General features: G+C 46.7%; 1 protein-coding gene across 1 annotated transcript in view; it reads right to left on the reverse strand.

Moving 5' to 3' along the window:
- The window catches only part of LOC129841398 (F-box only protein 41-like), a 113,642-nt gene that overhangs the window by 38,735 nt on the left and 48,792 nt on the right, over nucleotides 1–26,115 (reverse strand). The window contains exon 5 of the mRNA XM_055909658.1: nucleotides 799–1,015. Within this exon, the coding sequence (XP_055765633.1) occupies nucleotides 799–1,015 (217 nt within the window). The remainder of the gene's footprint in view (nucleotides 1–798; nucleotides 1,016–26,115) is intronic.

The raw sequence follows: 26,115 nt of genomic DNA on the forward strand, positions 1-26,115 counted from the left end.
ATGTAGGGAATAAGTTGCCATTTGGGTCTCAGACAGACATCCACATGCCAGGTTAGATTATCAAACTGTCTGTTTTCATGTCGCTCCAAAATCATTTATTTATTTTCGTCACCGATCATTTAAAAGACACCAATATCACCCCAAAAAATGACCCCATTTATTTGGACTGGAAGTAAGATATGCAGTTGTAGAACCAATTATATAAGTGACTTATGTAATATTGACTAAATTATGCAAGGACTATATTAAAAGGAATGTACAACACAGGAGGGTGGTGGAAACTTGATTGGGGAGGTAACGGCTTGGGTGGATTGGTATCAAATACATCCAACATGGTTTCCATGCGTTTGATGCCGTTCCATTCGCTCCGTTCCAGCCATTGTTATGCGCTGTCCTCCCCTCAGCAGCCTCCTGTGACGTACAACTACAACTATTCTATTCAGTAAACACACACACGCACGTGCACACACAGTCTTTTAATCAGCTTACCTTTACAATCTTAAATATCAGGTTCCCACACACAAATCTGACCTCAGATCAGAATCTAGGTCAACTTCTTCTCCACTCCAGATCACCAGACACAGATCTAGGATCAGCTTACTTTTCACAACCCTTAACCATTAGGCTGCCCTCACAAATCAGACTTTTGTTTGTCTACTATATGGTCAACTTCCTCTCTCAACTCCAGATCACTTCGCATTTGTTGCCCTTTTGGAGCCTAGCAGGCTACAGATCTAGAGTCAGCTTACCTTAACCATTTGTGTAATCAAAAGCAAAACTGGTCTTAGATCAGCTCACCTGGCGTCCATTGTTGGAGGCCTTGTTGGAGCCGGGCAGGCTGCAGCGTCCCATGCTGCCGTTGGGCGTGGTCCCGCAGCTGCTGATGATCTGCAGCTGTTTCTCGGCACGGTCGGCACGGTCCAGGAGCTCCTCGATGAACTGCTGCAGGCGCACCTTGGCGTTGGCCTCCCGCACCGCCGTCTCCTGGAGGAACTGGTCTATCTGGGTTACCTCCCTGGTGAATCAGGAGGAGAGGAGACATATGGTTACTGGTGTGCATAAGCACACATAGGTTACATCCCAAAAAGCACCATATTTCATATATACACACACACACACACACACACACACACACACACACACACACACACAGGGGAGTTGGGCTAACAGTGCAACCTCATGAAATTTAGATAGATACCCGCACACTGATGAATGGTCCTGCAGTTTATTGGGCAACAATAAGCAATATTAACTGCTCTATTAACGTCAATATTAACTGTTGCAGCATTCATCAGCGTACAGGCATTTAATTGACATTGCCAGAGGAGACAGTATTTGGAGGATATATTGGTTTGAGGTTATTTTGATGAATGTATTCATACTATTTCCTCCTTCCACGAGATATAGTCCCGACACAAATCTAGTGTTGCTACCCAAGCCGACTGGTCATTCGTTTCTATCGGTTCGGTTGCCAGAGACGCGACCCAGTCATGACGTCTTTTATTCTATATCCAAGTCGTTCGTTCTAATGTTCTGTTCCCATGCTGCCTGGCAACGTTCATGTCCCTTGGTTGCTAGCTAGCCAACTACGGCTAACTTACAGTCATGTCAAATAGCGCAGACAGAATAACAGAAAAGTAGCTGCATTTGCATTTGTTCAAGCTGTTTTCTAGTGACATTTTTTTTGTAGTGGCATTTACAATGAGCTAATGATGAGCGATTTCGCCCGGCATAGAACATGTGCTCACTCGCCAGGACAATGTTCAGAGGTGCCAACAACACAATCACTTGAAACTGAAAATACAGCAAACTAGCTGCATTTCGTTTTGTTTGACCTGTTTTTCTATTGACATTTCTTTGTATGGATCCGTAAATATTATGCTTATTCACGGTTTCGACTGGCTGAGAAAAGATGTCTCATCCTGACACGTTAATCCTCAACTGGGACAGTGGAGATCAATTGCTGCTGTTGAAAACCAAATTCTAGTCTAAAAAAGAAAGGGGACATGATGTCTAGATCATTTTTTTACAGCGGAGATTAAGTTTATAAATTGCCTGGTTGGGCTGATGAGAGTGTATTGCATCATAGCCTTAGCCGGTGGTAACTTGTGGAATAGACAATGACTGGAATGCGGTTTTAACCAATCAGCAACCAGGATTAGACCCACCTGTTGCATAATTCATTCATTTATAAGCTGCAGGTTAGTGGATGAGAGTACACTAAGTTTGACACTAACTGGGCGACCTAACTCCCTGGGAACATATGGGAAGAATGGGTGGTTTGGAGCATACAAAAAACACACATACACACCACAAAACACACACCCCTTCCAACGGGAGGACAGAAACCAGATGGTTAGGTGCACGCATACCAGACCTGGGTCAAATACGAAAATGTAAAATACTGCACTTGTGTAACAATGGACCCAATAGAACATACGGTACAGAGGAGCTGGACATGAAGATTTGTGCCATCTTTAAGACAGACAGACAGACAGACAGACAGACAGACGAATGTCACGGAATCTCCTGCTGAGGTGCCACAGACATTGATACCCCCCCCCCCCCCCCCCCCAGACCATCACTGTAATTTCAACAAGGTGACCTCCCGGTAGAATAATTTACTCCCGCAAGTGTTATATGGACACTGATGGATACAAGTATAGGATCATATCAAGTACTGTACCTGAGCCCTTCTGGGCACATCTTTGTACTCAACACACACACCTACCAGGGGGTAATGTTGACCCTAAAGTACTGCGTATAGCAGATGCATATATACAGATTAGTGGTGTACTGTATCTGCAGGCACAAGGAATCCATCTCTTCAAAACACACACACATTCCTACACAAACACACATCACAGCCTGATTAATGCGATCACACTCGCTGTCCCAGTTTTATACATACAATTAACATGCGTTACGTTTTAGTTCCACACAGATACTGTATCACAGCTGAATCTTTTTCATATTTGCATCTCTTCTCTGTCTTTTTTCTCTCTCCCCCTTACTTCTCTCTCTCTCTCTCGCTCCCTCTTCCTCCTTTGTTTTGTTTATGCTTGTTTATGTGGACCTGCATTCTGCAAGACTTCCCTGGGGCCGGGAGTGAAACAAGCCATTTTCCCTTCCCTTCTCTCTGTGGTGTGTGGATCTGTGTGTGCGCCTGCATCTACCACGTCTCTGTCCTTTTAAACACCAGCAGCCGCTCCTGTCCAAACAATCTCCTCAGAAAATCCAAACAAGGCACACACACACACACACACACACACACACAAAGGTCCTACTACCGCTGGCTTGTTGTTGGTTTTCCGGGAGCAAATGAACTACTGAGTGAAGTTTAACGCTCGAGTTATGAATGCATCTCAAATGGCACTTTATTCCCGTTATAGAGCACTACTTTTGACCAGGGCCCATAGGGGGCTGAATAGGGTGCCATGTTCTATAAAAACGGAAGAGGCTAGACTTGAGAGATGTTTGGCGTCTGGTGAAATGAAGTGTCTGTCTTGGGGGGCCAAAGACATTCCAAAATGAGATTCTTCAGGTTAGGATGAGACGAAGTGTTTGATCAAAATGAAAGATGTGGTTATCGTATGGTTGTGTAAATAAATAAACCGGGTCGTGCCGACTCCGCACACACACGCAGTCACACACGCAGTCACACACACACGGGACTTTAGTGGGTTTGCGCAGTAGTTTGAGGTTTGACAATAACATCATAATGATATGGGCTTAGAGCTCATCTCAGGGTAGTCGTATATTTTAATACACGTCCGACCCTCTTTTGAGACACTATTTCTGCTCATCTCATTCATGCTGAGTAGGATAGAAAAGCTAATGAGTGAATCTTCAACTAGCCCAGAGAGGATTTCATTTCCCCTGTTGCTAAAATGGCTCCAGTCACATTATATGAGCTTCTCTCTCCCTCTCTCCTTTCCACTCTTCCTCTCTCCTTTTCACTCGTCCTCTCCCTCTGAAATCGACAGGCACGAACACAAATCTCACACCTGCCTATTTGTATACCTATGGTTTGTGTAGGAGTGTGCATTTATGTTGCGTGTGTTCCGCCAACAGCGTTCTAATGATTCATCTTTGCTCCCTTCCTCCTTCCAGTGTGTGTGTGTTCACACTGTCTGTTTCTGTTTTCATTATCACAACTAGAGATCAGGAGTCAGGCATGCCACCACAGTCACCGCCACATTGTCCCTTACCTCCAGGCAGTGGGAGGACGTGTCAATAAGGGCACACACACACACACACACACACACACACACAAGGATTTCAGCAGCCACCCTCAAAACATCAAAGAGAGGTCAAAATCCACACAACCGATACAGGAGTCTGGAAGTGGCTGGAGCAGATTTTCCTCTTTATTCTGGGATGTGACGGGCGTCAAAGGAAAAGAGAAAGTGCACTACTTTTAACAGGGCCCAGGGCAAAAGTAGTGTGCTATGAAACGAATAGGGTGCCATTTGGGACGCACCCTGAGCACAGAGGGTGACCGAGAGGTTGCTAAATACATAACAATGTATAATATATGTTGTAATGAACAATCTGGTTTACACTGAGAGTTGAATCAAATCAAATTGTATTTGTCACATACACATGGTTAGCAGATGTTAATGCGAGTGTAGAGAAATGCTTGTGCTTCTAGTCAGACAGTGCAGTAACATCTAACAAGTAATGTAACAAATTCACAACGACAACCTTCGCACGCGCACGCACACACACACACACACACACACACACACAATGTTAGGGGATTGTATAAGAATATGTACATATAAATGTATGGATGAACGATGGCCATGCAGCATAGGCAAGACGTAATAGATGGTATAAAATACAGCATATACTGTACATATGAGATGAGTAATGTAGGATATGTAAACATTATTAAAGTGGTATTATTTAAAGTGACTAGTGATACCATTATTAAATCAATTTATTAAAGTGGCCTGTGATTTGAGTCTGTATGTTGTCGGCAGCCTCTCTATGTTAGTGATGGTTGTTTAACAGTCTGATGGCCTTGAGATAGAAGCTGTTTTTCAGTCTCTCGGTCCCAGCTTTGATGCACCTGTACTGACCTCGCCTTCTGGATGATAGCGGGGTGAACAGGCAGTGGCTCGGGTGGTTGTTGTCCTTGATGAGCTTTTTGGCCTTCCAGTGCTGTAGGTGTCCTGGAGGGCAGGTAGTTTGCCCCTGGTGATGCGTTGTGCAGACCTCACTACCCTCTGGAGAGCCTTGCACTTGAGGGCGGTGCAGTTGCCGTACCAGGTGGTGATATAGCCCGACAGAATGCTCTTTATTGTGCATCTGTAGAAGTTTGTGAGGATTTTAGGTGACAAGCCAAATTTCTTTAGCCTCCTGAGATTGAAGAGGCGCTGCTGCGCCTTCTTCACCACGCTGTCTGTGTGGGTGGACCATTTCAGTTTGTCCATGATGTGTACACCGAGGAACTTAAAACTTTCCACCTTCTCCACTGCTGTCCCTTTGATGTGGATAGGGGGTGGTCCCTCTGCTATTTCCTGAAGTCCACAATCATCTCCTTTGTTTTGTTGACGTTGAGTGAGAGGTTATTTTCCTGACACCACACTCCGAGGGCCCTCACCTCCTCCCTGTAGGCTGTCTCGTCGTTATTGGTAATCAAGCCTACCACTGTAGTGTTGTCTGCAAATTTGATGACTGAGATGGAGGTGTGCATGGCCACGCAGTCATGGGTGAACAGGGAGTACAGGAGAGGGCTGAGAACGCACCCTTGTGGGGCCCCAGTGTTGTGGATCAGCAAAGTGGAGGTGTTGTTTCCTACCTTCAACACCTGGAGGCGGCCCGTCAGAAAGTTCAGGACCCAGTTGCACAGGGTGGGGTCGAGATCCAGGGCCTCGAGCTTAATGACGAGTTTGTAGGGTACTATGGTGTTGAATGCTGAGCTGTAGTCGATGAACAGCATTCTTACATAGGTATTCCTCTTGTCCAGATGGGATAGGGCAGTGTGCAGTGTGATGGCGATTGCATCGTCTGTGGACCTATTGGAGTGGCAAGCAAATTGGAGTGGGTCTAGGCTATCAGGTAGGATGGAGGTGATATGATCCTTGACTAGTCTCTCAAAGCACTTCATGATGACGGAAGTGAGTGCTACAGGGTGATAGTCATTTAGTTCAGTTACCTTAGCTTTCTTGGTGTAACAGTATAACTTTACGTCATCCCCTCGCCCCGACACGGGCGCGAACCAGGGACCCTCTGCACACATCAACAACAGTCGCCCACGAAGCATCGTTACCCATCGCTCCACAAAAGCCACGGCCCTTGCAAAGCAAGGGGCAACCCTACTTAAAGTCTCAGAGCAAGTGACGTAACTGATTGAAATGCTACTAGCGCGTACCCGCTAACTAGCTAGCCATTTCACATCCGTTACACTCACCCCCCTTTCAACCTCCTCCTTTTCCGCAGCAACCAGTGATCCGGGTCAACAGCATCAATGTAACAGTAGAACTTTACGTCGTCCCCTCGCCCCGACACGGGCGCGAACCAGGGACCCTCTGCACACATCAACAACAGTCGCCCACGAAGCATCGTTACCCATCGCTCCACAAAAGCCACGGCCCTTGCAAAGCAAGGGGCAACCCTACTTAAAGTCTCAGAGCAAGTGACGTAACTGATTGAAATGCTACTAGCGCGTACCCGCTAACTAGCTAGCCATTTCACATCCGTTACACTGGGAACAGGAACAATGGTGGCCATCTTGAAGCATGTAGGAACAGCAGACTGGGATAGGGATAGATTGAATATGTCCGTAAACACACCAGCCAGCCTGCGCATGCTCTGAGGACGCGCTAGGGATGTCGTCTAGTCCGGCAGCCTTGCGAGGGTTAACACGTTTAAATGTTTCACTCACGTCGGCCACGTTGAAGGGGAGCCCACAGTCTTTGGTAGCGGGCCGTGTCGGTGGCACTGTATTGTCCTCAAAGCGCGCAAAGAAGTTGTTTAATTTGTCTGGGAGCGAGACGTCGATATCCGCGATGGGGCAGTAATCCGTGATTGTCTGTAGACCCTGCCACATACGTCTCGTGTTGGAGCCGTTGAATTGCGACTCCACTTTGTGTCTCTATACTTGCCTTGCGGAGGGAATAGCTACACTGAATCCTCTCTTAGAAAGTGCTGTAGGATTGTGGGTTGCCTTCAAATCCAAGAGGGATTGTGGGCTACCTTGTCAGCCTTGAATAAGAGATGAGGGAAGGGTATGTGTTAAATAAAATGTAAATTGGCAAATTGAATGTGCAAAGGAAAAGCACACGTGTCCCAAATGCTACCCCATTCTGTATATAGTGTACTACTTTTACACTACGTAGGGAATAGGGTGCCATTTTGTCACGGAGACAGACTGGTAGTAGAGTTGGATTATACTGTTAAAGAATAATTGGTATTCATGACGCATTTATCCAAAGATGATAGGCGGTACAATATATTTCAACAAAAAAAATGTATCTGCCTTTTTGAGTACCTTTTCTGTGCACTTCATCTGGCTATTCAAATAAAGCTTTTTATACACTAGGCTGTGATGGGGGGAAAAAAGTAAAAGTGACTGTCATTTGAATGAAAAGAAAAATCTCCTTTGCTTGGGGGTAAAAGATACCGGTGTTGAATGGTTGCAGTGAATACTTATTTGTAGTGGTCTGGTAGGTTGGAGGGGCTAGCACGCACGCGCACACGCACACACCACACAGTCTAGAGCAGACCCACCTGATAGAGTAGAGGGAAGGAGAGGAGAATGACCACAGATTGGATTAGAGGTGTGCGTTCGACTGATTGTACGAATGCGTATGTGTGTTCAACATGTACAGTATGTGTGTTCAACATGTACAGTATGTGTGTTCAACATGTACAGTATGTGTGTTCAACATGTACAGTATGTGTGTTCAACATGTACAGTATGTGTGTTCAACATGTACAGTATGTGTGTTCAACATGTACAGTATGTGTGTTCAACATGTACAGTATGTGTGTTCAACATGTACAGTATGTGTGTTCAACATGTACAGTATGTGCACTACACCGCTGACTCAAATAATCAACTCATCATCAAGCGTTGATCGTTTGAATCAGCTGTGTGGTGCTAGGGCAACAAAAAATATACATAATATATGCACCCCTTGGGGTTCTGAGGGTTGAGTTCGGGAAACGCCGATCTAACGTGTGTGTGCTCAGGCAACCCGGCCTCTGCAGCTGACCCACCAGATGGGTCTCCGAAGAGCAGCAGAGCATCCGTCCATGACAGATCCACACTCCGGGAGTAGGTACACGTGTGTATCAAAGGTCTCAGATGACCCAGCATATCAGAATGATTCATTTCCACTGTGTTTCACATTGCTGATGGCTCCTGGTTATGCACTAGCTACGCCAATACAGAGAAGCACTAGTGAAGTCTTCAGGGGTAACCACGTAAGGGGAGAAATGTGTTTGAAAATGTCATACTGAAGGATATGATGCAGTACAGTAAAGCTGGATGAGGTCGAGGTTTTTCTAAAGCATTGTTTTTGACAGTGATGAAGGTAAAGGATAGGAAGCGGGACTACAATGTAACTCTTCTGCCCAGCTCACTGTTATATGCATCTCAGTCCATGCTTGACCAAACTGACAAGGCTCAAATAAGACCTTGGGCTAGAAAGATAGATACTCCAATCCTCTGGGAGTGTCGGGCGAAAGGCAAAACTGAAAAGCCTCTCTTCCGTCTCTCTCCCCAGAAGTGTTGCATTAATGCACTATACCGCCTGCCTGGCTGGCTGGCTGACGGACTGGCTGATGGACGGGCGGCTGACGGACCGACAGACGGACGGACCGACAGACGGACGGACCGACAGACGGACGGACCGACAGACTGACGGACCGACGGACGGACCGACAGACGGACGGGCTTACAGACGGACGGGCTTACAGACGGACCGACGGACGGACGGACGGACGGACATTTAGAAAGAGAACAAGACAGACAAGACACACCAAAAGACACACACCAAGAGATCGAAAGAGCCAAAGGGAAGAAGCAAGAGAGGAGACAGACAGACCGACACACAGAGAGCCAGAGGAGGTGACAGATGGACAGACAGACACCCCGAGATGTGTTGGTTTCCTGTTGTCAACCTTAAAACACACCTCTCTTTCGAGGCGTGACTCATCGTCTCCTTCCAAAACAAGAGCCTCCAGACAGGGGGAACAAGTCAACAAAGAAGCCCACATGTTCACACCGGCACTGGGGGAATTGAAAACGAGGTCTCCTGCAGTCCTGGGACTTACCTTACTGGGACACTTAGGGCGTGCGTGTACACGTTTTACTATACTTGCGAGTACCAGAAGTCCTCACAAGAAAAGTAAACCAACTAAAATTCACAAGTATAGAAAGACATAGCTGTGTGACTGTTACGGCTGTCCTCGCTGACAGAAGGTGTGGACCAAAACGCAGAGTGGTTAGTGTTCATTCTTTTAATGAAAGTCAACAAAACAATTCAAAATACAAAAACAACCAACGTGACAAAACCGAAACCGTCCTGTGTGGCAACAAAACCTCCACAGGAACAAACACCCACAAAACACAAGTGAAACCCAGGCTGCCTTAGTATGATTCTCAATCAGGGACAACGATAGACACCTGTCTCTGATTGAAAATCATACCAGGCCGAACACCAAAATCCCAACATAGAAATAGAAAACATAGACTGCCCACCCAAAACTCACGCCCTGACCAATAAACACATACAAAACAGGTCAGGAACCTGACATAACCCCCCCCCCCCTTAAGGTGCGAACTCCGGGCGCACCAGCACAAAGTCTAGGGGAGGGTCTGGGTGGGCATCTGACCACGGTGGTGGCTCAGGCTCTGGGCGAGGTCCCCACCCCACCATAGTCACTCCCCGCTTCCGTATCCCCCTCCCAATGACCACCCTCCAACTAAACCCACCTAAATGAAGGGGCAGCATCGGGATAAGGGGCAGCACCGGGATAAGGGGCGGCAGCTCCGGGCTGAGGGACTCTGGCAGCTCCGGGCTGAGGGACTCTGGCAGCTCCGGGCTGAGGGACTCTGGCAGCTCCGGGCTGAGGGACTCTGGCAGCTCCGGGCTGAGGGACTCTGGCAGCTCCGGGCTGAGGGACTCTGGCAGCTCCGGGCTGAGGGACTCTGGCAGCTCCGGGCTGAGGGACTCTGGCAGCTCCGGGCTGAGGGACTCTGGCAGCTCCGGGCTGAGGGACTCTGGCAGCTCCGGGCTGAGGGACTCTGGCAGCTCCGGGCTGAGGGACTCTGGCAGCTCCGGGCTGAGGGACTCTGGCAGCTCCGGGCTGAGGGACTCTGGCAGGTCCTGGCTGGACGGACTCTGGCAGGTCCTGGCTGGACGGCTCTGGCAGGTCCTGGCTGGACGGCTCTGGCAGGTCCTGGCTGGACGGACTCTGGCAGGTCCTGGCTGGACGGACTCTGGCAGGTCCTGGCTGGACGGACTCTGGCAGGTCCTGGCTGGACGGACTCTGGCAGGTCCTGGCTGGACGGACTCTGGCAGGTCCTGGCTGGACGGACTCTGGCAGGTCCTGGCTGGACGGACTCTGGCAGGTCCTGGCTGGACGGACTCTGGCAGGTCCTGGCTGGACGGACTCTGGCAGGTCCTGGCTGGACGGACTCTGGCAGGTCCTGGCTGGACGGACTCTGGCAGGTCCTGGCTGGACGGACTCTGGCAGGTCCTGGCTGGACGGACTCTGGCAGGTCCTGGCTGGACGGACTCTGGCAGGTCCTGGCTGGACGGACTCTGGCAGGTCCTGGCTGGACGGACTCTGGCAGGTCCTGGCTGGACGGACTCTGGCAGGTCCTGGCTGGACGGACTCTGGCAGGTCCTGGCTGGACGGACTCTGGCAGGTCCTGGCTGGACGGACTCTGGCAGGTCCTGGCTGGACGGACTCTGGCAGGTCCTGGCTGGACGGACTCTGGCAGGTCCTGGCTGGACGGACTCTGGCAGGTCCTGGCTGGACGGACTCTGGCAGGTCCTGGCTGGACGGACTCTGGCAGGTCCTGGCTGGACGGACTCTGGCAGGTCCTGGCTGGACGGACTCTGGCAGGTCCTGGCTGGACGGACTCTGGCAGGTCCTGGCTGGACGGACTCTGGCAGGTCCTGGCTGGACGGACTCTGGCAGGTCCTGGCTGGTCGGACTCTGGCAGGTCCTGGCTGGACGGACTCTGGCAGGTCCTGGCTGGACGGACTCTGGCAGGTCCTGGCTGGACGGACTCTGGCAGGTCCTGGCTGGACGGACTCTGGCAGGTCCTGGCTGGACGGACTCTGGCAGGTCCTGGCTGGACGGCTCTGGCAGGTCCTGGCTGGACGGCTCTGGCAGGTCCTGGCTGGACGGCTCTGGCAGGTCCTGAATGGACGGCTCTGGCAGGTCCTGAATGGACGGCTCTGGCTGGTCTTGGCTGGACGGCTCTGGCTGGTCCTGGCTGGACGGCTCTGGCTGGTCCTGGCTGGACGGCTCTGGCTGGTCCTGGCTGGACGGCTCTGGCTGGTCCTGGCTGGGCGGCACTGGGCAGGCAGACAGTTCAGACCACGCTGGGCAGGCAGGCAGTTCAGACAGCGCTGGGAAGGCAGACAGTTCGGGCAGCGCTGAGCAGGCAAGCAGCGCAGGCGGCGTTGGGCAGACGGCTCAGCGCCTGCTGAGCCGCACAGTAGGCCTGGTGCGTGGTGCCGGAACTGGAGGCACTGGACTGGAGACATACACCACAGGGAGAGTGCGTGGAGGAGGAATATGGCTCTGGAAACGCACTGGAAGCCTGGTGCGTGGTGTCGGCACTGATGGTACTGGGCTGGGGTGGGAAGGTGGCGCCGGATCTACCGGACCGTGAAGGAGGACACGCGCTCTTGAGCACCGAGCCTCCCCAACCTTACCAGGTTGAATGGTCCCCGTAGCCCTGCTAGTGCGGCGAGGTGGAATAGCCCGCACTGGGCTATGCAGGCGAACCGGGGACACCACCTGTAAGGCTGGTGCCATGTACGCCAGCCCGAGGAGACGTACTGGAGGCCAGATATGTTGGGCCGGCTTCATGGCACCCAGCTCGATGCCCAACCTATCCCTATCAGTGCGGCAAGGTGGAATAGCCCGCACTGGGCTAAGCACGCGTACTGGGGACACCGTGCGCTCCACCGCATAACACGGTGTCTGACCAGTACGACGCCCTCTCACTCCACGGTAAGCCCGGGGAGTTGGCTCAGGTATCCAACCCGGCTTCGCCACACTCCCCTTTAGCCCCCCCCCCCCCCCAAGAAATTTTTGGGTGAGCCTCTCGGGCTTCCGTGCTAGCCGCGTACCTTCATACCTTCGGTTCCTCTCTCCGGTTGCCTCTGCTCTCCTTCGCTGCCTCCAGCTGTTCCCATGGGAGGCGATCCTTTCCAGCCAGGATCTCCTCCCATGTGTAGCAACCCTTGCCGTTCAAGACGTCTTCCCATGTCCATTCCTCTGTCTGTCTCTGCTGCTGTCGCTGCCCTTCTCCACTCCGCTTGGTCCTCTTGTGATGGGTGTTTCTGTTACGGCTGTCCTCGCTGACAGAAGGTGTGGACCAAAACGCAGAGTGGTTAGTGTTCATTCTTTTAATGAAAGTCAACAAAAACAATTCAAAATACAAAAACAACCAACGTGACAAAACCGAAACCGTCCTGTGTGGCAACAAAACCTCCACAGGAACAAACACCCACAAAACACAAGTGAAACCCAGGCTGCCTTAGTATGATTCTCAATCAGGGACAACGATAGACACCTGTCTCTGATTGAGAATCATACCAGGCCGAACACCAAAATCCCAACATAGAAATAGAAAACATAGACTGCCCACCCAAAACTCACGCCCTGACCAATAAACACATACAAAACAAGAGAAAACAGGTCAGGAACGTGACAGTGACTGTGTGTGTGTGAGAGTGTCAGAGCGTGTGTGTTATTAGGAAACAGGTCTACCCTATATCTGACTGGCACAGACCAAGACAAGACGTCGGGGGGTGAAGTAGTGTCAGTGTGTGACACGGTGCTGTGGAACAGCTGGTCAGGCCACCTGTTTACAGGTTGGTAGGATGGAACTACAAAAGGATAGCGCTTCTGTGAATCCATGCTCTCTGTTCCTCACCTGTCCTCTCCTCTTCCATATGCTTTACCCTTTTTTAAAATCTCTATCTCTCAGTCTCTCTCACGCCAATATTACACCCCCACACACACACCTACCTCCCACACTCAGTTGCACCATACAGTATATGCACACCATATAATAGACTTCCATAAGGAACACAGTGTCTCAGAAGGCAAGTCCTCTAGTGATAACCTCTCTGGTTATCCACACTACAGGGCAGATAAAAGGGCATGTTAGAGACCTTAGTATGGCGTGGAACTGACCGTGTATTTAGTTGCATCTCTACAGTGTTTGCACCCCAATTGATACCATTAATTCCCTTCATAATGCCTGACTTTTGACTAGGGCCCATAGTAGTGCACTATGAATGGAATAATGGTGCCATAGAGTACCACAGAATGAATCATAATACCCATAGAATCTAGCGGTAAAACAGGGAAATGGTTCCAATCGTTTTTTCCCTCCATACATTTTTCCCCATCAGGGATTTTAGAAACACATAGGTAAGCAGCTTGGTTTGAAGAAATCAACTGTGGGAGCAATTATTAGGAAATGGAAGACATACAAGACCACTGATAATCTCCCTCGATCTGGGGCTCCATGCAAGATCTCACCCCGTGGTGTCAAAATGATCACAAGAACGGTGAGCAAAAGAACCACACCTAGTGAACCACACCTAGTGACCTAGTGAATGACCTGCAGAGAGCTGGGACCAAAGTAACAAAGCCTACCATCAGTAACACACTACGCCGCCAGGGACTCAAATCCTGCAGTGCCAGACGTGTCCCCCTGCATAAGCCAGTACATGTCCAGGCCCGTCTGAAGTTTGCTAGAGAGCATTTGGATGATCCAGAAGAAGATTGGGAGAATGTCATATGGTCAGATGAAACCAAAATATAACTGTTTGGTAAAAACTCAACTCGTCGTGTTTGGAGGACAAAGAATGCTGAGTTGCATCCAAAGAACACTTTACTTACTGTAAAGCATGGGGGTGGAAACATCATGCTTTGGGGCTGTTTTTCTGCAAAGGGACCAGGACGACTGATCCGTGTAAAGGAAAGAATGAATGGGGCCATGTATCGTGAGATTTTGAGTGAGAACCTCCTTCCATCAGCAAGGGCATTGAAGATGAAACGTGGCTGGGTCTTTCAGCATGACAATGATCCCAAACACACCGCCCGGGCAACGAAGGAGTGGCTTCGTAAGAAGCATTTCAAGGTCCTGGAGTGGCCTAGCCAGTCTCCAGATCTCAACCCCATAGAAAATCTTTGGAGGGAGTTGAAAGTCCGTGTTGCCCAGCAACAGCCCCAAAACATCACTGCTCTAGAGGAGATCTGCATGGAGGAATGGGCCAAAATACCAGCAACAGTGTGTGAAAACCTTGTGAAGACTTACAGAAAACGTTTGACCTCTGTCATTGCCAACAAAGGGTATATAACTTTTGTTATTGACCAAATACTTATTTTCCACCATAATTTGCAAATAAATTCATAAAAAATCCTACAATGTGATTTTCTGGATTTTTTTCCCTCATTTTGTCTGTCATAGTTGAAGTGTACCTATGATGAAAATTACAGGCCTCTCTCATCTTTTTAAGTGGGAGAACTTGCACATTTGGTGGCTGACTAAATACTTTTTTGCCTCACTGTATATAGGGGTGAATAAACTTGGTTGAAGCTTTTGTAGTGTCCGTCGAGTTCTTACTGATATTTAGAACCACAGCCAGATACAGACCAATTTCATGTTGCCTTCTATACACTAGAGGTGCAAATCGACTGCAGAAGTCAATGTGCTTTAACAAGAGAGAATGATTGAATAAAATGAGAAGAATATAAATGTGAAGTATGTAGTACAATACAGTTGGTAGAGCATGGCGCTTGCAACGCCAGGGATGTGGGTTCGATTCCCATGGAGGACCAGTAGAAAAAGTACAAAAATGTGTGCACTCACTACTGTCAGTCGCTCTGTATAACAGCGTCCGCAAAATGACTCAAATGTAATTAGGGAATAGGTTGCCATTTGGGATGCATCCTGATTATCTATAAATAAATGGAAGGTATTTTAAATCGAAATACAATTTGCACGATTTGCTTTCTTCACATGTACAGAAAAATACCGAGTGCACAAAACATTAGGAACACCTGCTCTTTCCATGACAGACTGACCAGCTGAAAGATATTATCCCTTATTGATGTCACCTGTTAAATCCATTTCAATCAGTGTAGATAAAGGGGATGAGACAGGTTAAATAATATTTTTTTTAAGCCTGGAGACAACTGAGACATGGATTGTATGTGTGTGCCATTCAGAAGGTGAATTAGCAAAACTAAATATTTAAGTGCCTTTGAACAGGGTATGGTAGTAGGTGCCAGGGCGCACCGGTTTAAATGTGTCAAGAACTGCCAAATTCTGGGGTTTTCACGCTCAACAGTTTCCCCGTGTGTATCAAGAACGGTCCACCACCCAAAGGACACCCAGCCAACTTGACACAACAGTGGGAAGCATTGGAGTCAACATGGGCCAGCATCCCTGTGGAATGCTTTCGACACCTTGAAGAGTCCATGCCCCGACGAATTGAGGCTGTTCGGAGGGCAAAAGGGGGCTGCAACTCAATATTCCTAAATGTTTTGTACACTCAGTGTATCTATTGAACTACTGTGTTTAGCATTGCAGGGACCAAGATGAAAATGCCATGTATCTAAAAGGATCGAATGGGAGTATGTCACATGCTAATGTAAAGGACGTCACAATGCTTCCTTAGCAAGTACCACTTCCTCCTGATTCGGCTCACACCGAGGCTCAAGCCCAGGACATCTGGCCTGCTAGCGCACCCGACCGCCCTCCCGAAGCGTCATAGCATTGGGCGCTAAATGAAAAGCTACCTATTCAGCGGCGCAAGCGGCAACACTTAAGGCAGAGGAGTACGTGTCAAACATCCCCATGTGCTACTAACAGGATGATTTCAGACAGGGTACAAATGCCTAATTAGTAATCATAGGATGTAAATTCATGTTTTGGTAATCAATGAGGTGAGCAGAGGACCAGGGACTAATGAGATTAGACTTTGCACATAAATCTGCTGCTAAATCCACTCAGGTTAAGTGGATGGGCGTCCAGTAGCGTTCAAGCCAGGCACCCTCCCTGAATGCTAATCATTCCCCTTGTTGACCTACAGAAGGCAATATGCTAATGCTACAGAAGGATAATATGCTAATGCTACAATTCAGGCTAACGTTGCTAGCCTGAACAGCAGTGCATTCTATTGGGAAATGCTAATCATTATGCTAACCCAAAATGATGGAGTGGGAGGCATCGAGATATTGCAGGGTGCGTATTTCAACGGTGCTTTCAAAAGGAGATCATGTTATCCTTTGGCGTTGCGACATGAAAAGACTGTCATGCTGACTGAAGAATAATGATGCGTCCCAAGGAAGAGGGGAAGCAGGGAGGAACAAAAAGGACAAAGGAATAAAAGCAGATAGAAATGTAAAAGCCGCCAAACGACAATGATTTAAACTGTGGTTGTTCGTGGAAATAAAGATAGGGGGAAACTAAACTCAGCAAAAAAAGAAACGTCCCTTTTTCTCAGGACCCTGGCTTTCAAAGATCATTCGTAAAAATTCTAATAACTTCAGATCTTCATTGTAAAGGGTTTGAACACTGTTTCCCATGCTTGTTCAATGAACCATAAACAATTAATGAACATGCACCTGTGGAACGGTCGTTAAGACACTAACAGCTTAAAGACGGTAAGCAACTAAGGTTACAGTTATGAAAACTTAGGACACTAAAGAGGCCTTTCTACTGACTCTGAAAAACACCAAAAGAAAGATGCCCAGGGTCCCAGTTCATCCGTGTGAACATGCCTTAGGCATGCTGCAAGGAGGCATGAGGACTGCAGATGTGGCCAGGGAAATAAATTGCAATGTCCATACTGTGAGAAGCCTAAAACAGCGCTACAGAGAGACAGGATGTCGGCCTGTTGTAAGGCAGGTCCTTACCAGACATCACCGGCAACAACGTTGCCTATGGGCACAAACCCACCGTCACTCGACCAGACAGGACTGGCAAAAAGTGTTCTTCACTGACGAGTCACGGTTTTGTCTCACCAGGAGTGATGGTCGGATTCGCGCTTATCGTCGAGGGAATCAGCGTTACACCGAGGCCTGTACTCTGGAGCGAGATTGATTTGGAGGTGGAGGTCCGTCATGGTCTGGGGCGGTGTGTCACAGCATCATCGGACTGAGCTTGTTGTCATTGTAGGCAATCTCAACGCTGTGCGTTACAGGGAAGACACCCTCCTCCCTCATGTGGTACCCTTCCTGCAGGCTCATCCTGACATGACCCTCCAGTATGACAATGCCACCAGCCATACTGCTCGTTCTGTGCGTGATTTCCTGCAAGACAGGAATGTCAGTGTTCTGCCATGGCCAGCAAAGAGCCCGGATCTCAATCCCATTGAGCACGTCTGAGACCTGTTGGATCAGAGGGTGAGGGCTAGGGCCATTCCCCCCAGAAATGTCTGGGAACTTGCAGGTGCCTTGGTGGAAGAGTGGGGCAACATCTCACAACAATAACTAGCAAATCTGGTGCAGTCCATGAGAAGGAGATGCACTGCAGTACTTAATGCAGCTGGTGGCCACACCAGATACTGACTGTTACTTTTGATTTTGACCCCCCCCCCCCCCCCCCCCCTTTGTTCAGGGACACATTATTCCATTTCTGTTAGTCACATGTCTGTGGAACTTGTTCAGTTTATGTCTCAGTTGTTGAATCTTGTCATGTTCATACAAATATTTACACGTTACGTTTGCTGAAAATAAACGCAGTTGACAGTGAGAGGACGTTTCTTTTTTTTGCTGAGTTTACATGAACAGGATCTAGTATATATTCATCTAGGGCTAATGACCATGATAAAGGGAGCTAAAGAATAGTCACGCTAGCTTGCAGACAGCCATTGTCACTGAAGATGAGACTGACAAAGGGGTCATGTCCCAAATTACACCCTGTTCCCTATTTAGTGCACTATTTTTGACCAGGACCCTTGGGAGTCTGGTCAAAAGTAGTGCAGTACATAGGGAAGAGGATGCCATTTAGGACACAACCCGACTCGCTATGTACACCCAAGGGTACAACAAGCCACAACAGCCACGATGAATAAGACATGGTCTTCATTCCAAATGGCACCCTATTCCCTATATATTGCACTACTTTTGACCAGACCCCTAAGGACCAAAAATAGTGCCCTTAATACGGTGCCATTTATGGACGCAGCCACGATCTTCTAAAGTGATCATGTTTATATGTTAATTATCACTGGTCAGTCCGTCATAATCACCGGTTATTAATTCAATATTATACAGCATTAATATTCATGGGGTGAAATAATTCATTAAAAGGCATGCATGACAGACAGATAGAAAATACCTTTTATAAATTGTGGCTTTGTGTCACTCAGACAAGTGACAAGCACCTATTATGGATTCTACTTAGTCACCTGGATGGGACTAAGTAGATGTGGGGTTTTTTTACGTACACACACACACACACACACACACACACGTATGCATGGAACAAACGCTTGCATGCACACACACATTTTGCACACACACACGTTTGTACACCTGATCTATTGAAGGATACTGAACTGTGGGAGAGAACACGTTGTACAGAGGGAAGGAGAGAGGGAGGAGGGGCAGAGAGAGACAAAGAAAGAGAAGCAGCAGCCTGTTCGAGGATGAGATGAGAAGAGAGCGATAGAATAAAGGAGAGACAGTGAAAGAGAGAGTGAGCGACAGATGGAGAATGCAGACAAGCTGGAGAATATAGAGTGTGCACGAGGAAGGACGACAACAACAAAGAGTCAGTATGCCTTGATCATGTTGATGAAGCTCATCAACCCATTTACAAAGCCTTCTCTCCCGGAGGTTCTTGCTTTCCAAGAAACCCCAATCCAGGTGCTCTACTATTGGTGCTTCCATGCTCCCAAAATAATAAGAACAAAACACATCGTGCCGACAAAACGGTTAAAAGCAACGGTTAGCTGTCCAAACGCCTCTGAGTACAAATATCTGCCATCATTTTCTATTCATTTCCCGTCGATACAACATGTCGAATCGCGTCACTGTACGTCGACACCCAGCAGGTTATCGCTAACACACAGCGGCCACCTGCTGCTTTTAGTAGTTAGTCTTTGCGGTGTGTTTTGTCGTATAGAATGTAGTCCTACGGTCAATAGTAGGGCCGGGACAATACCAGTATCATGATACTCATTAGTATCGTGGCAAGGAAACAAAATAAGAATCGGATTCTTTAGGAAAACAGCCCTAATGTTGGAAACAAACACTATGTTGTCATTCAAATGAGTCAATTGTATTTATTTATTTTCCAATCTATAGCACACAGTATTTTATATACAGCAGGTTTTTAAAAGGACTAAAGAGTTTTGTTTTTGCCATGGAATCTTTTTTGCTATATTGGTATTGTCACAGCCCTAGTCAATAGAATGACTCATCTCATTTGACAGATAATTGTCAATGCAATGACAAAATCAAGACTCTCCTTTCAACAGATTCATTATATTCTCGAATGCAAAAAACAGCCTCTCCTACCCTCCCAGCCTCTCTCTGCCTCCCAGCCTCTCTCTGCCTCCCAGCCTCTCCAGCTTCAAGGACCTGCAAATCAAACCCTCCATCGTCTCCATCGTCATTATCGACCCTCTACCTTTCTGGTTTCTCCATATCTATGCTCGGGGCTGTAACATGCAGTCATTTCTCATAAGAAACGTCATATTGTTTATGTCAGTGCCTTCAGTTGAGGTTTAAATTATTCATCTTTGAAAGGATTCAGTTAAAAGGGCAGTCTAGGACTGGAACATCAATTTTGCGACTTTTTAACCTTTAAAGTTGAAAGGTGCATAAGGTGAAACAGCACCACTGATCGAAACCAGTACATTTGTTATTGTTTTTGTTTTCTTGATGAAACAGAAGAGAGGAGCATCCAGCATTGTGGTATAGCAAAAACGCAGTACATTCTTTGCTGTTCTGTCGTGCGTGCAATGATGCATTGTCATTCACATAGCATAGGTTCCATTTACACACTTAAGTTTAATGTCTGCCTTCTCCCCATGCCATTAAGGAAAGCTTTCACATCTCCCGTCAGTTTCGAATTAACCTTGGTTTAGTGTGTGTGTGTGTGTGTGTGTGTGTGTGTGTGTGTGTGTGTGTGTGTGTGTGTGAACCCACCGCTCTAAGACACTGGTTCCTCCCTACCCTGACAGTCAGTAACGCTTTGCATTCTGGGAATGCTGCCTCGCTTGACACAGGACAAGCCTGTTTCCACAGTAGCAGCAGCATCACATCGGTGAGACATATTGTAAGCCGCCCCTCCTCCCTTCCGCCCTCCCTCTGCATGTGTGTGTCTTGAGGGAATGAGCATGAAATACCTTAGATGAAATACTGTACTGAAATTGCACCACATTGAGAGTGGCTTTTTGATGTTCTCACGAGGGGCTTAGTCATTCCACTCAGTCCACCCTGGCTGGGTGTGGGGCATAAATCAAACCTGGGGAGTTACTGAGGCCTACTGCAGCGAATGTGGGTAGGGAAAGGTAAGGTGAGAAACAGGGACAGTAGCGCTCACCATGTATGTATGTATGTATGTATCTATGTATCTATGTATGTATGCATGTATCAGTGACGTTTTAATTTTTTTTCCAATAACATTATTTATATTAGAGCATTTTGGATGACTGTCATTCATATTCCCTTCACCCAGTAAAATGTAACAGCGATAGTTTTAGCCTACTTGAATTGATAATCAAATGTTCTCTATACCCATCGTGAGGTTGCTACAACCTAGCCTATGAATGAAGGTTTACAACGTAGGTGCAAATTTAGCCAGAGATAAATTTGAGGATTAAATTATGTGCAAGTCTTCGCTTGTGGACTTCAATGTACAACACATCAGCTGTATGTGACCAGGCAAAAAACAAAAACATGCAAAACCATATCATAAACGCTACAAGCAGCCTACATCGTTGCCACCATATTAGCTAAAGTAACATCATAGTCAACATAGCTAACACGTTAGTAAACCCGCTACAATCATGGAGTAACAGTGTACAGTCGGTAAGCAGTTTAGCACTTACACAAAAGCTTACCTTGACTTGGAAGAGTTACACTGTTGTATTGGATAGTCAAAGCCAGCTAGCTAACATAGCATCCCTCTGTTTGAGCAGGGTGTTTGAGTAAACTAAACTAGCTAGCCACATTTGCTAGCTAAGTAAGGGGGATAAAAAAAAGAAACTCTCCCTCTCTAGCTCTCCCTTGCTTCTCCTTCATTTTGGAAGATATTAATTTGTTCAAAACTGTTCAACTATTGTCTTTCTCTCTCTGAGTCAACTACTCAACACATTTTATGCACTGCAGTGCTAGCTAGCTGTAGCTTATGCTTTCAGTACTAGATTCATTCTCTGATCCTTTGATTGGGTGGACAACAGGTCAGTTCATGCTAAAAGTTGTCATAATAACGAAGATGGTGAGAACCATGAGCCTCCTAGGTTTTGTATTAAAGTCAATTTACCCAGAGGAGGACTGAAGCTAGCTGTCCTCCGGCTACACCATGGTGCTACCCTACAGAGTGCTGTTGAGGCTACTGTAAACTTAATTGAAAAAAAAGTGTTTTAATCAATTATTTGGTGACGTGATTATATTTAGTATAGTTTTATCATAAGAGTAATTTTTTTAATGTAATTACTTTTTTTTTTTTTTATGAAATTCACTGAGGAGGATGATCCTCCCCTTCCTCTTCTGAGGAGCCTCCACTGGTATGTATGTATGTACAGTTGATGTCAGAAGTTTACATACATTTATGTTGGAGTCATTAAAACTAATTTTCAACCACTCCACAAGTGTCTTGTTAACAAACTATAGTTTTGGCCAGTCGGTTAGGACATCTACTTTGTGCATGACATAAGTAATTTTTCCAACAATTGTTTACAGACAGATTATTTCACTTAAATCACAATTCCAGTGGGTCAGAAGTTTACATACACTAAAAAAGTATCTATATCCACAGTAAAACAAGTCCAATATCGACACAACTCGAAAGGCCGCTCAGCAAGGAAGAAGCCACTGCTCCGAAAACCACCATAAAAAAGCCAGACTACGGTTTGCAACTGCACATGGGGACAAAGATTGTACTTTTTGGAGAAATGTCCTCTGGTCTGATGAATCAAAAATAGAACTGTTTGACCATAATGACCATCGTTATGTTTGGAGGAAAAAGGGGGAGGCTTGCAAGCCGAAGAACACCATCCCAACCTTGAAGCACAGGGTTGGCAGCATCATGATGTGGGGGTGCTTTGCTGCAGAAGGGACTGGTGCACTTCACAAAATAGAAGCCATCATGAGGAAGGAAAATTATGTGGATATATTGAAGCAACATCTCAAGACATCAGTCAGGAAGGAAGCTTGGTCGCAAATGGGTTTTCCAAATGGACAATGACCCCTAGCATACTTCCAAAGTTGTGGCAAAATGGCTTAAGGACAACAAAGTCAAGGTATTGGAGTGGCCATCACAAAGCCCTGACCTCATTTCTGTAGAAAATTTGTGGGCAGAACTGAAAAAGCGTGTGCGGGCAAGGAAGCCTACAAACCTGACTCAAACCTGACCAGCTCTGTCAGGAGGAATGGGACAAAATTCACCCAACTTATTGTGGGAAGCTTGTGGAAGACTACCTGAAACGTTTGACCCAAGTTAAATAATTTAAAGGCAATGCTACCAAATACTAATTGAGTGTATGTAAACTTCTGACCCACTGGGAGAAAGAAATAAAAGCTGAAATAAATCATTCTCTCTACTATTATTCTGACATTTCACATTCTTAAAATAAAGTGGTGATCCTAACTGACCTAAAACAGGGACTTTTAACTGGAATTAAACGTCAGGAATTGTGAAAAACTGAGTTTAAATGTATTTGGCTAAGGTGCATGTAAACTTCTGACTTCAACTGTATGTATGCATGCATGTATGTATGCTTGTAAAATTCTTAATAGAAATGTTTTTGAAACAGCTGAAATGTATTAGTATTTCTTATATTAGAGACTTGTTTTATTGAGTTTTTACCTGAAATTGCAGTAAAAACCGGTTACTCAAATTGACAACATAGTTTTAAGGGAATTTCAGAACACTAACTTATTTCAGTGCAAACGCAAGCAGGAACGCACACAGCAACTCAGTAAAATCAATTTTTATGGCAATTTGCTTTTATTCAAGTAATGATTTGCATGACATTGATGAAATTAAGCATGGTTTGTTTGTAAGGTAACTTCAATATGCTATGTAGGCCGAAAAGCAATCTAGCTATGGTTCAGCTAACGTTGGCTGACGTTAGCGTTCAGCTTACTAACATAGCTAGCTAGTAAGTTAGCAGCAGTAGCTAGTAGCAAAGATTTATATAACTAACCCAAGATAAACGGCAAGCTGTGGTCTCCAATGGGAGCAAATTAATCACAGTGGACAGAAAGAGCAAGGAGGTGGACAGAGCCAAGAACAAGCTAGCGAGATCCTATTGGGGCATTCTAGCATGTATTTGCATAACTCTGTTAGGGACGCCTACTCCGTGAAGTGTACAATATCTTAAGTCGCCCTTACATTCCTTCTAAATAACATAATCTACAAAACGTAGTCTACTCTGTTCGTAACAAATTGTAGTTTTGGAAACAAAAAACTGAGATCAAATGTTTCCTTTTTTAAATATTTAAAGTACCTTTATTTATACAGGTTTTTCTCATTAAGATAACATCTCTTTTCCAAGAGAGACCTGGTCCAATAACAGCAGGGGCAACAACATTTCAGACAAAACCACTTACATACACTAACACAACATTTAACAAAACTATAAAACACACATACAGTACAACAAAAACATTTTACGTAATCATTAAATACAAATCATTAAAAGAAGCAGCCTAATATCACAGTCAACTCTAGTCATTTAGTAAGTTCACCATTCTGCGATTCTCACTTTTAAACATTGCACAGTTTTCAACACAATGCTCATATGTCATTCATTGATGAGAAAATGTGTAGAAAGTCACCCAAAATCCATCTCGCTCCACAGCAGCCTCTGGGAAGACAAGGGGTAGCAGACTATGAATATTTCTAAACAACAGCTGGTGCACGATATCTAAGGAAGTCTCAAGGTTTTGCTCGCCTGAGGTAGAGTATCTCATGATAAGCTGTAGACCACAATATCGACCTAGAGTTTTCATCTGTATTTTTCGTAGCTGTCTTTATACCAAACTTAAAGCAGGGAAACTTAAATCAGTTTTACCTCACTTCTATCAGCATGTTAAATGTGCAACCAGAGGGGGGAAAAACAACCGCTAGACCACCTTTACTCCACACACAGACGCATACAAAGCTCTCCCTTGCCCTCCATTTGCCAAATCTGACAATAATTCTATCCTCCTGATTCTTGCTTACAAGCAGAAACTTAAGCAGGAAGCACCAGTGACTCGGTCAATAAAAAAAGTGGTCAGATGAAGCAAATGCTAAACTACAGCACAGTTTTGGTTGCACAGACTGGAATATGTTCGCTTCGCATTGAAGAGTACACCACATCAGTCACTGGCTTCATCAATAAGTGCATCGAGGACGTTGTCCCCACAGTGACTGTACGTACACACCCCAACCAGAGGCCATGAATTACAGGCAACATCAGCACTGAGCTAAAGGTTAGAGCTGCTGTTTTCAAGGAGTGGGACTCTAACACGGAAGCTTATAAGAAATCCCGCTACAGGACTAGGATCGAATTGTACTACACAGGCTCCAACACTCGTCGGATGTGGCAAGGCTTGCAAACTATTACAGACTACAAAGGGAAGCACAGCCGAGAGCTGCCCAGTGACACAAGCCTACCAGACGAGCTAAATAACTTGTATGCTCGCATCGAGGCAAGTAACACTGAAACATGCATGAGAGCATCAGCTGTTCTGGATGACTGTGTGATCACGCTCTCCGCAGCCGATGTGAGTAAGACCATTAAACACGCCAACATTCACAAGGCCGCAGGGCCAGACATATTACCAGGACGTGTACTGACCAACTGGCAAGTGTCTTCACATTTTTTGCGTCTTTCAATGTCTCTGAGTCTGTAATACCAACATATTTCAAGCAGACCACCATAGTCCCTGTGCCCAAGAACACTAAGGTAACCTGTCTAAATGACTACCAACCCGTAGCACTCACGTCTGTATCCATGAAGTGCTTTGAAAGGCTGGTCATGGCTCACATCAACACCATCATCCCAGAAACCCTAGACCCACTCCAACTTGCATACCGCCCCAACAGATCCACAGAATATGCAATCTCTATTGCACTCCACACTGCTCTTTCCCACCTGGACAAAAGGAACACCTATGTGAGAATGCTATTCCTTGACTACTGCTCAGCGATCAACACCATTGTGCCCTCATAGCTCATCACTAAGCTAAGGAGCCTGGGACTAAACACCTCCCTCTGCAACTGGATCCTGGACATCCTGACGGGCCGCCCCCAGGTGGTAAGAGTAGGTAACAACACATCCGCCACGCTGATCCTCAACACGGGGGCCCCTCAGGGATGCGTGCTTACTGCCCGCCTGTACTCCCTGTTCACCCATGACTGCACAGCCAAGCACGAATCCAACACCATCAATACGTTTGCTGACGACACAACAGTGGTAGGCCTGATCACCGACAACGACGAAACAGTCTATAGGGAGGAGGTCAGAGACCTGGCCGTGTGGTGCCAGGACAACAACCTCTCCCTCAACGTGATCGAGACAAAGGAGATGATTATGGACTACAGGAAAAGGAGGACCGAGCACACCCCCTTTCTCATCGACGGGGTCGTAGTGGAGCAGGTTAACAGCTTCAAGTTCCTTGGCGTCCACATCACCAACAAACTAACATGGTCCAAGCACACCA

The sequence above is a fragment of the Salvelinus fontinalis genome, chromosome 42 (assembly GCF_029448725.1).
Source record: "Salvelinus fontinalis isolate EN_2023a chromosome 42, ASM2944872v1, whole genome shotgun sequence".
Taxonomy (NCBI): domain Eukaryota; kingdom Metazoa; phylum Chordata; class Actinopteri; order Salmoniformes; family Salmonidae; genus Salvelinus; species Salvelinus fontinalis.